Source organism: Tachypleus tridentatus, chromosome 4 (genome assembly GCF_004210375.1).
Source record: "Tachypleus tridentatus isolate NWPU-2018 chromosome 4, ASM421037v1, whole genome shotgun sequence".
Taxonomy (NCBI): Eukaryota; Metazoa; Arthropoda; class Merostomata; order Xiphosura; family Limulidae; genus Tachypleus; species Tachypleus tridentatus.
In genome coordinates, this window is record NC_134828.1 from 72,004,548 (window position 1) to 72,020,842 (window position 16,295).

A 16,295-nucleotide genomic window follows, 5' to 3' on the forward strand; every position below is an offset into this window, starting at 1 on the left:
AAAAGGTTGATATAAAAGAAGTTCTCATCTGTGTTTGTCATTTTTCAAACTTAAACCAATATAGCATTCTTTATTTGTATTAAATGCAATATAGGGAATAACGTTATTATATGTTTTTAATCATATTTTGAATATGGCTTATGGAAAGCTTGTATTAATTTCAATAAAAACAGAACATTTAATTCTGCAAAATGTACAAGTTATTGCAAACAACTTGTTATTAAAGTGAAAGAGATAATGTGCATGGGCTTAACATAAGCCTAATTTAAAACATTCTGTCAGTATTTAATGATATTTTAATAATGTCTTAGAATGCTGTGGATCTATCCAGTGTTTATCATCTCATTAAATATTAACTCTGGATATCATCTGAGAAATTTAAAACTTTTTGTATTTGAAAGGATTTTTACAAATTTTTCATTCTGTGTTAAAATAAGTGTATAAAATAGTTAAATTTCTGTACTTTGAGCTTGAAAGTACATTATATTTATTTATTGAAAATATTATTTTTGTTCAAATATTTTAAATTACCATTATAATTTATTACATGATAAACATTTCATAATGGAAAAAATTGAAGATGGTTTCAGTGGATATCTCTGAAATAAAACCAAAAAGATTATAGCTTCAGTAGTTTGATTAAAACCTGTATTTCACATAATTTTTAAGCAGTAACAATGATCTAGCAGTATTTATTGATGTAAAGAACCTCCAAAGAAGTGTAGATATTTTAAAAAGTGTAGAACTGTGGTGCATAGATTTTTATAATGGCTGACAGTAAACAAAAATGGAAATAGAAGTGAAAGTATGACAAAGATTTTGAACTAATGATTTGCAAATGTTTAAATAATAACCTTAAAAATATATCCTTCATTAGTATTTTTTTTCATAGTGTAATAAGTTCAAACATGTTTTATCACTGGTATTTCTTTTTCCAAATTTTTATATCAATAACTTTGTTTTTTAATATTATCTCTTCCCTGTAAAATAATTCAATGTTTCTCATACCATGTATGACTTTGTTACTTAAATACTTTGGCCAGTTGGGGATTTGATTCAGTGTAATCTGAGTTATGTCAGTAAGAGTATTATTAAATCTACATTAGCTGTATGTTGAATTTTTAGCATTTTCATGTAGATTATTTTAATATTTAACAGTATTTGTATACAAAATTACTTTGGTGATAAAAAATTAAGGAAACATTTAGAAAAAGCTAATTCATTTTTAAAAACCTTAAAAGCCAACACTTAACTAGGCTAAAAACTGGTGAAAGAAATATTGTTTTAACGAGTATCAGTGTTTGTACAGTTATTGGAATTGGTGCATTTTACTACATGTTATGCATGTTTACCTTATTGGATAATTTTTATAATATTCTAACTACGTGTTTCAGCTCACAAAATGACATGTAACAAGTCAGAAAGGATTAAACTTGTATGTTTTAAATTTAGTTTTCCAAGCCTTGCATAGCATCACATACTATCCATGGTTAATTATGGTAGGCAAGAAGCTGTTTTATTCTCAAGTCACCTTGCAGATAACCATAGATAACCAGACAAACAAAAAATGCAATTTAAAATTCAATTGAATATTTGACTTAGTTGAAGAAATTACTGAATACCATATAAAATCATTTTGGTTTCAATAAAGCAATAAGTCAAAATTGATGAGATCATGAAATGTTAGGAAGCATTCTAGTTAGAGATTTGAGTCTTTTCAATCAAATCTGTAGATTTTGTGCCTCTAGAGAGAAAGGACTAACCTCTGTATTCATGTATGTGAGCAAATATGGTCTGTTATCTCAGAATGAATCCAACCACTAGGTGCTTCCAACCTTACACACAGTGATGTTATTAGTAAAGTTAGAAAAAGGATAACTTTACAGTAACACTCCTCGACTATGTTTAATTGGTACACAGAATAAGATCATTACTGTACAAGATGGACTTCACTCTAGGTGAAAGTGTGTATTTGAAAATGTCGAAAATAAACTTATAAACAAAATATCTTTACCATTATACAGTACTAAAACGAATGTTACAAAAATAAGTAGTTCTATCATTACCAAAGTTTGTTTAATATTAAGTATACTTAATTTTGAGTAGGTTGGATCAGTTTTGAGTGTTTTTATGTACTGAACATTTTAAAAACTAATTCATACTGTTTTTGATATATTTTTTATAGATTTATGCAGTGGAAACTAAATATTTAAAAATGACACTGACTGCAAAGATTGCTTTTTATTTGAACTGTAACTATTTCTTTCAGCAGATAAGATAATAATGGTACATCACAAAGCACTAACATTTTTGTCTAAACACTCCTATTAACATTTTCATTTAAATGCATTAATAATTCTTATTACTATCAGTTTTTTGTCTAAACACTCCTATTAACATTTTCATTTAAATGCATTAATAATTCTTATTACTATCAGTTTTTAATATTTAATATGTACTACATTTTGTTTTCTTCATTTTTAAATGTATAAGTTATGGTATATAACTCCTTATGCCAGCAAAATGTGATTTGTAGATTGGTTGTTTGTGTAACATTGTGCCACAGTGACAAAAATGATATTTAATTTTCTTTACTGACCACATTCTCAATAGGTCAGCTGGAAATTCAACAGGGAAAGCCTTGGTTGAAACAATCATTATTTCTGTCATTTATAAGATAAAAATTATTGTGGTGCATAACATCTTAAGCTAGCATGAGCAGCGTGTAATGGTTGAGATACTATTATGTTCTTATTGGAACTCATAAAGGGCCAGGTAAAGAAAATGTGTTAGAAATCATTAACAGGCTTATTGTGATGTTAATCTTACAAGCAGTTGATCAAAATGTACATTTTGCCATTACAAAACCTAATTTACAAAGGTACAGAGGACTGACAATTAGGAAACTATGTAGTAAAGTTAAAACTTTAATATTTTGGAAAGCAAGATAGACTAAATAAAAATATTGTTTAATTATCAAAATTGCTTAGGTAACTATGTGAAAATGCTATACATATTACTGCTATGTTGTTTGCTTGTACTCTAAATAAAAGGAAATGCTTATCCCTCATAAAAAAGTTCATTTGTTGCATATAATCCTTTGTTATTAAAATTGCATAATGAAAGTTAATATAATAAAAGACCTGGTAGGTATTAAATCATTCTTGTTTTTTATTATTAGTTTTTTTATATTTTCCTTAAAAAGGATAGACCATTGATAGACCATCAAGTGTATTTTATCATAAACTTTTCATCCTGCAGGATCTTCTGTTAAGCCTAGTTTAAACCTCAACTCCAGTGCTGCTAATGTTACTAAACGATCTAGGAAACAAATATCAACGAATACTAGTTCTTCAGCTGTGAGTTCCTCTAGAGAAAAAGTGAAATCTTCAGTTTCTTTGGAAAAACATGGGTAATGTCTTACTGTTTAAAAACTAGTAAATAAAAAGTAGAAAGGGTAAAGTTATAGTGAAAAACAAACTTCTACTCAAATACCTGATTCTCTTATATTAAGACAAAGAGTATTTAATGCTCAAAACTTTTACATGTAATACTGAACATAGCTTGTTTTGCTTTCATTTTATTTTAAATGAAGGCATATATATGATTAAAACTAATTTAGTTTTATGGTTAAATACAAACAAAGCTCTTAAATAATGTCTCTCCCAAGAATTTCTTCTTAAATAACTGAATTATATACTTCTGAACTGTAATGATAAAACCAGAGATTTACATTAAGTTATTACATGATTTGTTTCAGCAATTTGTCTTTAGAAATGATGTGTAACAAAACAGATTAAACAAAAAACAAATTATTATAGTTTAAATAATACACAGTATATTTAAGTATGTAACTTGAGATAACTTGTTAATATGAATGCTTTTTATTTTTGATCAAAATTTGATTTCTCAATAACATGTAACATGGAAATCAATACAAATTGCTAAAATATTTAGTGTGTTGATCTTTTTAACTTTATGGTACAAAATGTTTACTCTGAACAATAACTTGCTCAGTTTTAGCCTGGCTGGTTTTAGATTTTGGAACAGTGGGCAGGTGCGACTTCTTAGTTTTAGTCAACTCGTTCTGTCTAACATTGTGATGTGTGTGTGTCTAATTTATTTTTGTGTTTGTTTGCTTTCTGAACACTTTCTATAACTTTAATCAGTCAAGAAATATTTTTTTGTGGGTGTTAGTTGTTTTCATTGATTAGGCTATATTAGTTATAGAAATGTGTCAGGAGGTATCTCTACCTTTTAGGTACTCAAGCATAAAATGTTTTCATGATCAGGTACGTATTTATTGATTAGCATAATTTTAATGTGGCATGTAATATTTCCATGATACACAAAAGACAAACTGTTCTGTGGCCACCAACATGTCTTGTGAAGAATGAAATGTATATTTTACTCTTTCAAAAATAATTGTTGTTCCAATAATCAATGATCATGTTGAAAAGTAAAATGATGGAGGCTTTAGAATGGATTAATTGGTTTGACATATGTGAAGAAAACGTTTAATTTCTGATTAAGAAATAAGGAATATTAAAGTGATGTTAAATACTTATGGTTACAGTGATGGTTTATCAGTCATTTTCAGTGTAAGTAACCAATACCATCAGCTAAGTAATTAGACATAAGTGATTATACAGTTGCATAAGCTACTAGCCTTTACATTGATAAAGAAATATTGTTTCTATCATTTCTGTTTCATTATTTGCATGATTTGTTTTTAAATATAAAAATTAGCAGGATAATTTAATCTTATTAGGACATGCAATAGAATATTAGTAATGGCCAAAATTACTTACTATAGCTGATATTAGTTGGTTGCTTGTTGAACCTGTTTAGCCATTGGAAGCTTGCAGATTCCAAAACTTGTCCTTACTCCAAAAGAATTCTCATGAAGTTTTTATGCAGTGTTAGGTACATTATTTTGATTAAATTTCTTACTATTGATTTAGTTACTTTCAGATATGTTTTATTTTATTATAAACTCAAAAATAAATGTACAAAAAATGTTGAAGGATTTACTTTGCTTGATGAAATTAAAAAAACAAACAAAAACAGTCACATTCCATAACAAAACTTGTTTTATCTTAAAAGCTTATAAAAAGCAAGCATGAAATATAAATGTCGTCCTTTCTCAGGTGGTACCATGGTTCTATCAGTAGGCTTGATGCAGAAAAAGTCCTAAGAGTTCTTAAGGAGGGGAGTTTTCTCGTCCGCAACAGTGAAAGCTCAAAGCAAGACTTTTCATTGTCTCTCAAGTAAAGAGTTCCTTTTTATTTGTCATGTATGGAGAGAAAGAGATTTAAAATATTTTTATCAAGAATGTCATGTAAATAAACTGTATGCTCATTGAACATAGGGTTTTCTTGCACAGTAGACTGATTTGCAATGTTTCAAGTTGTAACATTCATCAACAACTCGTTACATCTAAACTAGTGACTACAAGCAGTGATTGATGGTAATAAATATATAATATTTAAATCTATTGTGTGATATTATTAACTAATGGGTAGATGTGTATGAATAAATTATTATATTTTCATGCAGTATAACCTAGGTGTTAACACTATAAAAAATGTCTTAACATCCATTTTTCATATGAAAGTTATTGTCGTGAAGAACATTTTGTGAGAAAAAGAAAGCTTTATTCACTTCAAACAATAACTAAAATATTATAAGTGCATATAGTTTTTAAATATACACACTACTGATAGACATGTGCTTCACATGTAAAAGCAGGCAATGCTATCTTATAAAACATTTACAAAGATAGACTGTTTGAATTATTGTGTAAAATTCAATGGATACAATATCTAAGACAGCATATTTCACTGTTCTACACTGAAATTGAAATTTCACATACCGTAGTAGCATATTTAGGACAACTTTGGGTTCTTAAATCACTCCACAAGATAATTAGGAACAATACTTTCATTCACAAAGTGAAGGCTATGGTTCTGAAAATGAACCCTTTGACCCAAATATTCATTGCAGTGTACCTTGACATATGTTCTGCTGTTTTTAACTTTTTTAATATGAGCTCAGTCAATTTGACAGACCATTCAAATTCTTTATAGATTTGATACCACTAGCTTTCAATATAATGTGTATATCTTTACAAAATTTGGCATTCTTTCAGTAAACATTATAAATCTTTCACATAAAAAAACATATTTTTAGTGAAATATTTTTAATGACCTTAGAAAAAAAGTTTTATCCATGAATATACTGAGTATTTGTTTTGAATAGTCCATGTGCAAAGTAATTTTTATGTTTTTGCATTTCAAAATTTTCAATTTTCCATTTTGAAATCACTAAAACCTCCTAAATACAATCCAAACATGTTTTTTTTCTAATAAAACTTTATATTTTATCTGTTATTTTCTCTACCCTAATTCTACATAAGGCTGGTGAATTTGACTGATCTCATAAGCACCAGAAAAAAAAATCAGTTACCTCTTTTTCTTTCTAGAATTGGTTTATATGTAACATGAAACTACATTCATTGATTCTAAGTAGGTTTAAACTGGTAACAGTATGCATTTATTTATAATTAAATTTTTTTCTTTTATCGCCCTTTGAACCATGTATAATTACTATTTGCATCATTATGAGTTATGAATCAACTGGGGAATATGCAGCTCATGTTTTTTATCAAATTGTATTAGTCACAGGCTACTCCAAGATTCTTGCATGCATGTCTCACGCAGTGATTTTACTATATTATTTATTTTATCTAATTGAACCTTAACTAACCTAAAGACATCCCTATTTTTATATTGTAGTAATTTTTATGAAAATGAATAAAGAATGAACATGAATGATAAGAAATAAAGTTCTTACCCATGTCTTTTTTCTTTTTGCTATCAACTGTTGATGACACTTACTCCTGTTTTATTTAGTTGTTTTTTTTCAATACTAATGGTAGTAATGTACAAAATAATGTTTATTCAATTAAATAATGCATGAAAAAATATTGAATAATAACATGCAAAAAACAGAAATTTCCTCTAGCTATCACAATTTTTTTCTGGCTTTCTAACTGAGTGGCAAGAGCTGTTACAAATTCATTCAAGCTAGTCGTTATCTTCCTAATGAGAACGAAGCTTGTACTTATAGAAAAAGTGACAATTTTCTGTTCAGAACACAACTTCTTATTTTGTATAACATGTCATTTGATAGATGAAAACCTTGGCTTTCTATTAGTTATGGATAATATAGAATTAAACATAAGAGATAACTACTAACAAATCCAGAAAGAGAGGATGTTGCAGGTAAGGGTGATGAAAAGGATTTTAATTTTTATTTGATGGCTCTGTAACCAAACACAATTGAAAGCTATAAAAATGTGTGGTTTGTTTGAGAAGATGAAGGTTGAAACATTGTTTGCTCCTCTAAGTAAAATATTTTTTCAACCCAAACGAGCCGTTTTTACATTTATATTTTTCTCTACAAGTGGGTTTTCTCAACATCACTGATTTGTAGTAAATAATTTACATTTAATTTTATATTTATTGGAGAGGTGGTGAGTAAAATAGAAAAGGTAAAATTGAGGTGTTTTTTTTAATATTGACCTACAAAACTAATAACTTAAAACTTATATGCTATTAAAATATGGATTATTAGCTACAAGTTTATACTGTACTAATACTTTATTAAACATAAAGTAGTTTAATAAAGTGTTGAATGTAAACAATTGAAATCTTGTGGCATGTGTAGTAAATGATGTCTGGACAGATAGTGTTAACAAGTATTAAAGAAGGATTTGAACTTTATGGAGGTTCACAATTCAAAAGTTCACTAACTTCTAGTCATGTCTCAACATCAATGGGTGTATTCAGGAAAAAGAAAGTTGACAAAAGTCTAATTAGTGTATTCCTTCTTTTAAAACATATGTATGTCTTTCCTCTACACATTTGAGTAGACATTTTGATCCAACTAATTTAAAAATTTTACAGTTAGGTTTGTTTTAGCCTATATTTAGTCTTAGGTCAAAGGCCAGTGTAGGGAAAAGTACAAGATGAGTAGAATGTCAACATAGTTGTTCTATAAAGAAATCTGATAACTTAATGAAAAACCTCAGTATATATTCATTATTAAGAAGTTAACAAAAGAGATAATGCATTATTGCTGGAGAAACCATGACCTTCCTTCAGTTCTTGTATGTTAAACTGTATCACTGTTTTTCAAAGAAATGGACATTTACATACAAGGTCAAAGCAGCTTTTTTTTTTTTACTATCAAATCACAATTTTCTTTAATTGGCTTTTAGAAAATATTGAAAAGAACTGCGGTACTTGATTATTGATTTCATAAACTGTAGTTAGTTTATAAATACATTTTCAAATGGCATATATAAGAAAAAATGTTGTGAAACTCAACCTGTTAGTTATGCTTACACTCAAAACTCTGTAGTAGTAAGTACTGATTAAAGACTACTTTTTATAAACAAAGAAACTGAATGTTATATTTTTGTTCTGTTTCATAAGTTCATCTTTTACTTCAGTGAAAACTCTGTTTCTAACTTTTTGTTTTAGTTTGTTATTTCATTTTGTCCCCAGTGGATCAGTGATAAGTTTATGGACTTGTGATGCTAAATTCCTGGGTTTATCCTCCATGGTGAACAAAGAACAGGTAGCCTGATGTGTAGCTTTCCACTAAGATAAAACACATTTCAGGTTGTGAAATATAGTACCAGAGATAAGAAAGGATGCATTACGGAGAGTGAAATACAATTTGTAAAGGAAAGACAACATTTTATGGAACAGAACAAAATAACCTAAGGCATGGTATGATATGAAACAAGTTACTTTTTGATTATAAAAACAGTTTTATAAGTTGCAATGCATTCAAGGTAACATGTAAGGAATATTTAAATGTATATGGACTGCTGTTTTGCAGATCCTATCAGTGGAGAAAACTAGTCTTAGGTTTCATGTTCAGGAAGCAAAATTGTTAAACAGAAGGATGTTCTCCTTTAAATTAATGACGTACAGATAACTGCTATGCCTTACAGCTCCCTTCTTTACCTTGTGGTCTTGTATATGAATTATTGCTGGTTGTTCAGTGTTTACTGCAGAAGACTTTTGAGCAATACATTGAATATAAAATTGTCTCCCTCTTTTTTACATATGTTTGAAAGGCTGTCAACTATAAATTGAGGATGAACTCTGAAGTACACTGAGCAGTTCAGATGCACAGAATTGAAAAGAGATAACTGGTGATTTAGCTGACATTTCTGTGAATGGTATAGCAGGCATTTTGCTGCAGTTCTTGCAGAGGAATTGGCATGTTTCCTTAATTGTGTAACTGGATTGTTTGTCTTGATGGATCCATAACCTACTGGTACCCAGGCTATATCAAGATGTCTTCTCCTAGTAGTACACATGCTGTTAACTTGTTAGCCTGATAGGTGCAGATGTCATCTTGACATTTATCTTGACTCTCCAAATATTTGGCTTATCATTACAGTTATAATTTCTAACCATCATAAATCTCTTGGAAAATGTTCTCAACATGCTCTATGCCATTTCATAAATGCTGTATCACTGATGGAACAATAATAAATCTCTCACTTTTTGTTTACCACATACTGCTTGTACAGCTTTGGTAAAGCTTATGAACATGGTTCTTTGTATTGGTTTTACAGACCTATATCCATATGAATTATCTTATTTACAATTCATTGAGAGGTTCCTACTTCAGCTATAATGTAGCATTGTGCTCTTGCTTAAGTTACTTCTTTTACAATCTTCAACATGTAATGAATAACCAGTCATTGTTGTTTTTCCGGCTGAACTTGTGCCTTCTCTTGTTTTCTCAATGTGACTTAACAACTCTAATATTTCTTCCTTTAATGTACTAAAGTTTTGTGCTTTGAATATTTTTGTAATTGTGAAATAGGAGAATATCAGAAAGTTCTGTAATATAACATTCCTGGAAGGATTCAACATAGATTCTGTCTGTTCTTGCAAGTCACCACTCTTCAACTGAGTTACAACAAGAGGGTTGGGGTTTTGACTCTACATAATTACAGGCCATTGACTAAGACAAGATGATTACATATGCATATTACTACCATAAATCATGCAGAATGCTGCAACTACAAGACAATTTATTTTCCTTTTGACTGTGTCGTGCTCTTTGAAAAAGGAGTTAGAAATTTATTTTAAATAATGCATTATATGATGAATGGCAATTACTCAAAACATTGTAATTAAGTTGCATTTTTGATCTGTATTTATATGCAACTTTACTTCAATTGGCAGTTTGTCATTGGAAATACAAGTTTAATTAATGTCTGTGTGGGCTAATTTAGCTGCATGTAACTTGAGAAAAAGAGATTTATTGTCACTATGTATAAAATGTGAAATGATTTATAAAAAAAATATGCTAATTCAGATATCTTGTGTGAACTCCTATTCAGGGGTTAATGTTGATCTACAGCATACTAAGACTTCTCCTTGAACATAAGAAGTCCTCTAAAAACCCATTTGCTTTTGAAAAGATTACTATGCAGAATATATGAGTGCATAGCTCTAATATTGTTGTTTTATAATTTATATTAGTAGAAATTTTTTACATGTGAAGAGATCATACAAATTTATTTTTAATTCATCTACTCTTATTGTTTTTGGCTTGTGTCTGTCCTTTACTATGTGAATGCTATGCACATCTCTATGGTCAGACTAGCCTGGAATGAACAGAACTACCAAAGCTATGTTTGTTATCGATTTGTGTGCATAAATTTGATTTACTAAATTGCCTTTATTAAGAAACTTGTTAATGTTATTTTTTATTGTAATTGTTTAATTTTTTTTCAAATCATGATATTAATTTAACCATAATTTTTAAGTATCACAAATATCATAGTCTGTAGAAAATAATAAATACAACTTACCAACATTTGTCTTCAGCTAAAATCATTTTCATTTATGATTGTAAATGGTGTCAATTCATACATTTATAGTAAGTGATGTAGTAGCATTTCAATTGAATATTGCATCTTAAAAATAATGTTGTTTATATTTCAGAAGTGCACGTGGTTTCATGCACATGAAGATTGTTTATAATGATGGAAAGTTTATCTTGGGTCAGTTCAGCAAACCTTTTTCTAGCATCCCTGAAATGATTCACCATTATTCTGTGAACAAATTACCCATCAAAGGTGCAGAACATATGTCTCTACTTCATCCAGTCATGGACCAACCTTTATAGGTACTTAATTGTAATAAATAATATCTACAGCATCCCCAAACTAATAAAATTAGATTTCATTTCTAGTGATCAGAGTAACTCACTTTTTCATCTATAAACATTTTGATTTGATATGTAGTGAACTTAGCCTGTTATATTAAAAAGGGCTTTTAGTCTTGCCAGTCATTAATTGTACTAGGTCTTTCCCTTTACACGCACAGACACATGATCCTCGATTTGTTATCCTGTTTGAGACTCATTTATCCCATTGAAAACAAAATATTTTATAATAAATTCACTTTCTATAAGTTTTTATATTTGTCTTCAAATATCTAAAAATTATGTATCCTAATTCAAACAAAATATTAAGTATTTAATTTCTAATTCATTTACATATTTTTATTCATTATAACTTTTCAAAAGAACCTATATCACTCACCTGAGGAAGTGATTGCTTCTTTTTTTTTTATTGTTTGAAACCCTCTAATCCAGTAATTCCCAATCTTACTATCATTGAATATGCTTTATGAAGGAAGGAAAAACTGTGGAAGAGCAAGGAGGCAAGGAAGCACTATCTGTTTGTCATTTTGATAACTGAAATAGTTATAATTTTGTGTGGCAATTTGCCTAGCATTTCTCAATCCATGTCGTGTTTTATAATCTTTTGTTTACCTTGTATTATTAACATTTAAACATATTAATTGTATTTTTATTGCAAAGGTCAAAGTTTGAAGTTTATAGAAGGTTAAAATGATGACAGATATAACACATAAATTATGAGACTTGCATTTTAGTAATTGTGGATAAATATATATGTAAAAACAGCTTGTTTGGGTTGAGAAAATATTTTATGTAGAGAAGCGAACAACATTTTGACCTTCTTCAGTCATTGTTCATTTTTTTTGTGAACCTGATGATGATGAATATTTTCTCAACCCAAATGAGCCATTTTTACATATATTTTTCTCTACAAGTGTGTTTTCTCAACATCACTGATAATTGTGGATAAATTGTGCAGTTGTAGTTGCTGAATGAGCATAGGTTGAGAACTGTTATTGTAATTTGTCACAGACCATCTTGTTTAGAATTCACACTTTCAGGATTGCTATTTATCCATTAAATTAAAAAGCTTCATTGTTTGATTATTTAAAATCATCTAACTCTTACAGACCACTTTCTTCAGATCACCTTACATGCAGGATTCTTTGTCTGATAAACTAAAGACATCATTATTTGATGATTTAGAATTATCTGACCAGTTACAGATGTATTTCTTTAGATCACCATACATCCAAAATTATTTCTACTGTTTGTAGTAAGTTAGATATTGTTGTTTGAGTAGTTATAATATTCTAACCCATTACAGATCAAATTCTCTAAGTTATTATACATCCAAAATTCTTTGTACTTTGCCTAATAAATTAGACAACATTGTTTGATTAGTTATAAATTTTTAACCTGCTACAGGCCATTTTCTCCATATTATTGCAAATCCACAATTATTCATACCTTGTGTGATAAATCAAAAACATTATTTTTTGTTAGCTAAAACCATCTAAACTTTTATGAACAATCTTTAGACCTTCACACAAACAGAATTCTTTGTATATTATATAGTAATCAAAGAGACCAGTACTGTCATTGGTTATTCAGTTTTACAATTATCTACACCACATTGAGTTTTTATGATTATATTTTCTATAACATCTACAAGTTTAACAGTTTTATCTGCTCTTAACTTTGACTAAAGCCTTGTCCAGTGGGAAGAAAATATCTTTTCTATCCAACATGCCATTAACTTACTTCTACAGATTTCCACACCTCTAAAATTTTGTACTTTCATGAATAAGTAACTATTTTTTGGGTATAGAATTGTCTTCATTTTATTGACAGGCCTTCATAGGTTCTTACACTTGTGTCTAATTGTGGAATGGAAAATAAGAAACTTTAACCTAGTTAGTGAAGTTTTTAATATATTCTTGGCCAACATTCAATGGCCTACACTTTATATTCAAGATAATTTAAAAACATTATATGGAAACTAGAAGTCCATTTTGTGGGAGTTGTATTTCCAACATATTTTAATATTTGTGTGTATGCAATGTATAATTAAAACTCATTATCATATGAGTAGTTGTAACTATGAATATATATCATTGGTGAAAAAGATTTTCACTATCTAAATCAGGGGTTCCCAACCGGTGGGCCTTGGCAGGGGAGTCACGAAGCCTTGTTAGAAGTAGCTTGGGATAACATTAATTTTATTTCATCAATTACATTTTCATGTTGTGAGTGAAAAAAGGTTGGGAACCCCTGATCTAAATCTCTCCATTTCCATTGTGAATTTCAAAAGGTTCTCTCTAATACCATGTATTCAGTTGAGAAACTGCACATTTTACAAATGAATAAATACATATATGAGATTACAAGCTGTCTAAATGAGAGTGAGTTGTACTTAATTACACCCCATCAATTTGTGTGTGTGTGTGCGTGCATGCATGCATGCCATTACATTTACATGTATTAGTGAAATGTCTTCATCACTTTACCATAGAATTGATCAATGAAAATTATCTCCTGAAGGATCTGTTACAGAACATGAGTGTGCTACAAAAATAAATGTTTAAAAAAATAAACCTCAAATATTCTTATGCAGCATTGTATGTCAGACAATCCTAGTTTTGTTAATATTCTCAGGGGAATAGCTGATGACTTGTATTAATTTAAGTGATTGTAACATTCAACTTCTAATGAAGACTGTAGTAATTAAAATACATCAAAAAAGTTAAGTTCTATGGCTGACTAAAGATATGATGCAAGAGTATTTTTGGTTTATTTATTTGGTTGTGCATAATTTTCTTTCTTGAAACCTTTAAGATTTTTTTTTTTTTTCAGAAGCTGGCCTTCGATTAAGTAGTTTCAGTGTTTGAGGTTGGAACTTATTATTAGCTATTCCCATACAGTTGTTGCTTTTGTGTATGGTTTAGTAAATTTGTTGTCTTAGTAAAGTCAGAGAAAATTTGTTCTTGGTTTTGATATTTAATTTATTTTGTTAGGTATGTTCTTTATTATAATTTTTTGAGGCACAAATTTTTAACCACATCTCAAATGCATTTGTTCTACATTTAAAGTGTTATGATGGTAAGAAAGTATTAACTGTATGTACTTTTATAAAGGTTTGAATAGATTAAAAATGTGCTTAATTCATTTAATGCAATATTTATTTTGTTGTGGTTGCCTAAATAATACTAAGATCATATGTTAGAACTCTTATTTTTTAAAAAGTGGGGTGGAGATATCTATTAAGATATCTGTACTTATTCAGAAATTTTTGTTCTGAACTAACTTATCTTAAAATAAGTTCAATATCCAAGGTTTCTGATGTGATTTATAAAAAGAACTTATACAAGAGAACAATACGCCAAAATGTAGCACATAACTTTCTATACAGGTATTAATTAGGTGATAAGAAAAGAATAACTGTGATGAAATTGAAATATGAAACAAAAAAAGTTTTTTTGAATTCTGTTCCTCATTTTCAATAATGGTTAAAATGGTCCATTATTCCTTAGGTCTAGTATAAACAAGTTTATTGAAATACAAATTGTTTATATTAGTTGAATAGGTACTTATAAAAACATTGTTAGTTGAGATTCATTTTCATACAGGTTTTAATTCATCACAAATATTTTTGTGAAGTTTTTGTTTTAATACACCATTACTTAAGGTTTGTTCATTTTACATATGTAAGCACAATCATGCTGTCTCTCAGTAAGACAAACATCAAATTTCTGTTTTCAAACTCAAATCAAATTCCTAGTCATTACGTAGACAAATTTGTGAGCCTTTCATCATGCCATCTGTCATTTGTCTCTTAACTTGGATTTTGAAATTCATTAACAAGAGGTAAAGAAGGCTGAAACTTCTCAGTTTAGATTCTGCAGTAATACTATTCTTGTGATGAATAGAGGTGGTATGGAACAGTTTAGTTATTTTCTTGTTTATATTTATCCTCACAATAAACCCTCATTTTAAATGTTCATTTAACCTCATTCTGATTTAATTTGTGTGTTTGACTTAAAATTATGTGCAAAATGCTAATGTTTTAATATCAATTCTGTAATAAGAAAACATACTTATGGTTGTACGATTTTCAAGAAGTTAAGGAAGATGCAATAAATGTGTAAAAAAAAAGATGATGTTTTGGTTTAGTTTGTTTTTTCTTGATTGACTTTAGTTGTTACTTGAATAAATGTTATTTATTGTAGCTGAAAATAATTTTCTCTGTAAAGGACTTCAGATAATGAAAAAATGTTGACCAACATTTTAGGTTTACATTTTCTGGAAATAGCATTATACAACAACCAGCACTGCAGTTACCATTTAGTTCATGGACTAAATATCAATACTTACTCTAAAGAGAGTATTACAATAATATAATTTTATGAAGCAACATTAATGTTCATATATGTGAATGAAACTTAATGTTGCTTCACGTAATAGATACACGACCAAGGATGGTTAAGGCACTCGACTCTTAATCCAAGGGTTGTGGGTTAAAATCCCCATCACACCAAACGTGCTCACCCTTTCAGCTGTGGAGGCATTATAATGTAATGGTCAATTCCATAATTCGTTGGTAAAAGAGTAGCCCAAGAATTGGCAGTGGGTGGTGATCACTAGCTGCCTTCCAGCTAAGTTAGGGGAGGCTAGTGCAGATAGCCCTCATGTTGCTTTGTGCAAAATTTAAAACAAACTAAACAACAAAAGAAACTTGAAGTATTTTTAAAAGCAAAATCTCAAATACAAATATTTCATTGGTAAATATATCATCACCTTAAGGAAGGGGGGGGGGGGGTTGAGAGGCCATTTAAGAAGAAAGGATTATTATGGTTCTGCAGATTGGACACTCTGTATTTGATGTTCCAAATTTTTAATGTTTCAATAAGCAAAGGATTTTTTTTTTCATTTTGTATAAAACACTGCAACAATTGATCAAGAGCTTAATGTTACAAAAAAGCAGAAATAAGTGGGTGTTTGAACAGAGGGGTATTCTACATACATGTTATATAATGATGTACTGTAGC

The 16,295-nt window shown here is 29.1% G+C and overlaps 1 protein-coding gene across 9 annotated transcripts in view; it reads left to right on the top strand.

Moving 5' to 3' along the window:
• LOC143249412 (uncharacterized) overlaps positions 1-15,404 on the top strand; it is a 40,528-nt gene extending 25,124 nt beyond the window's left edge. For 4 of the 9 annotated variants that reach the window (XM_076499218.1, XM_076499213.1, XM_076499217.1 and 1 more), the window contains exons 6-8: positions 3,262-3,412; positions 5,151-5,270; positions 11,046-11,294. In XM_076499218.1, coding sequence (XP_076355333.1) covers positions 3,262-3,412; positions 5,151-5,270; positions 11,046-11,229 — 455 coding nt within the window. In that variant the 3' untranslated portion in view covers positions 11,230-11,294. Of the gene's footprint in view, positions 1-3,261; positions 3,413-5,150; positions 5,271-8,549; positions 8,802-11,045; positions 11,295-11,700 lie in introns of those variants that run through there. The other 5 variants (XR_013027772.1, XR_013027773.1, XM_076499214.1 and 2 more) reach the window with 5 other exon arrangements.
• The last annotated feature ends 891 nt before the right edge of the window (positions 15,405-16,295 follow it).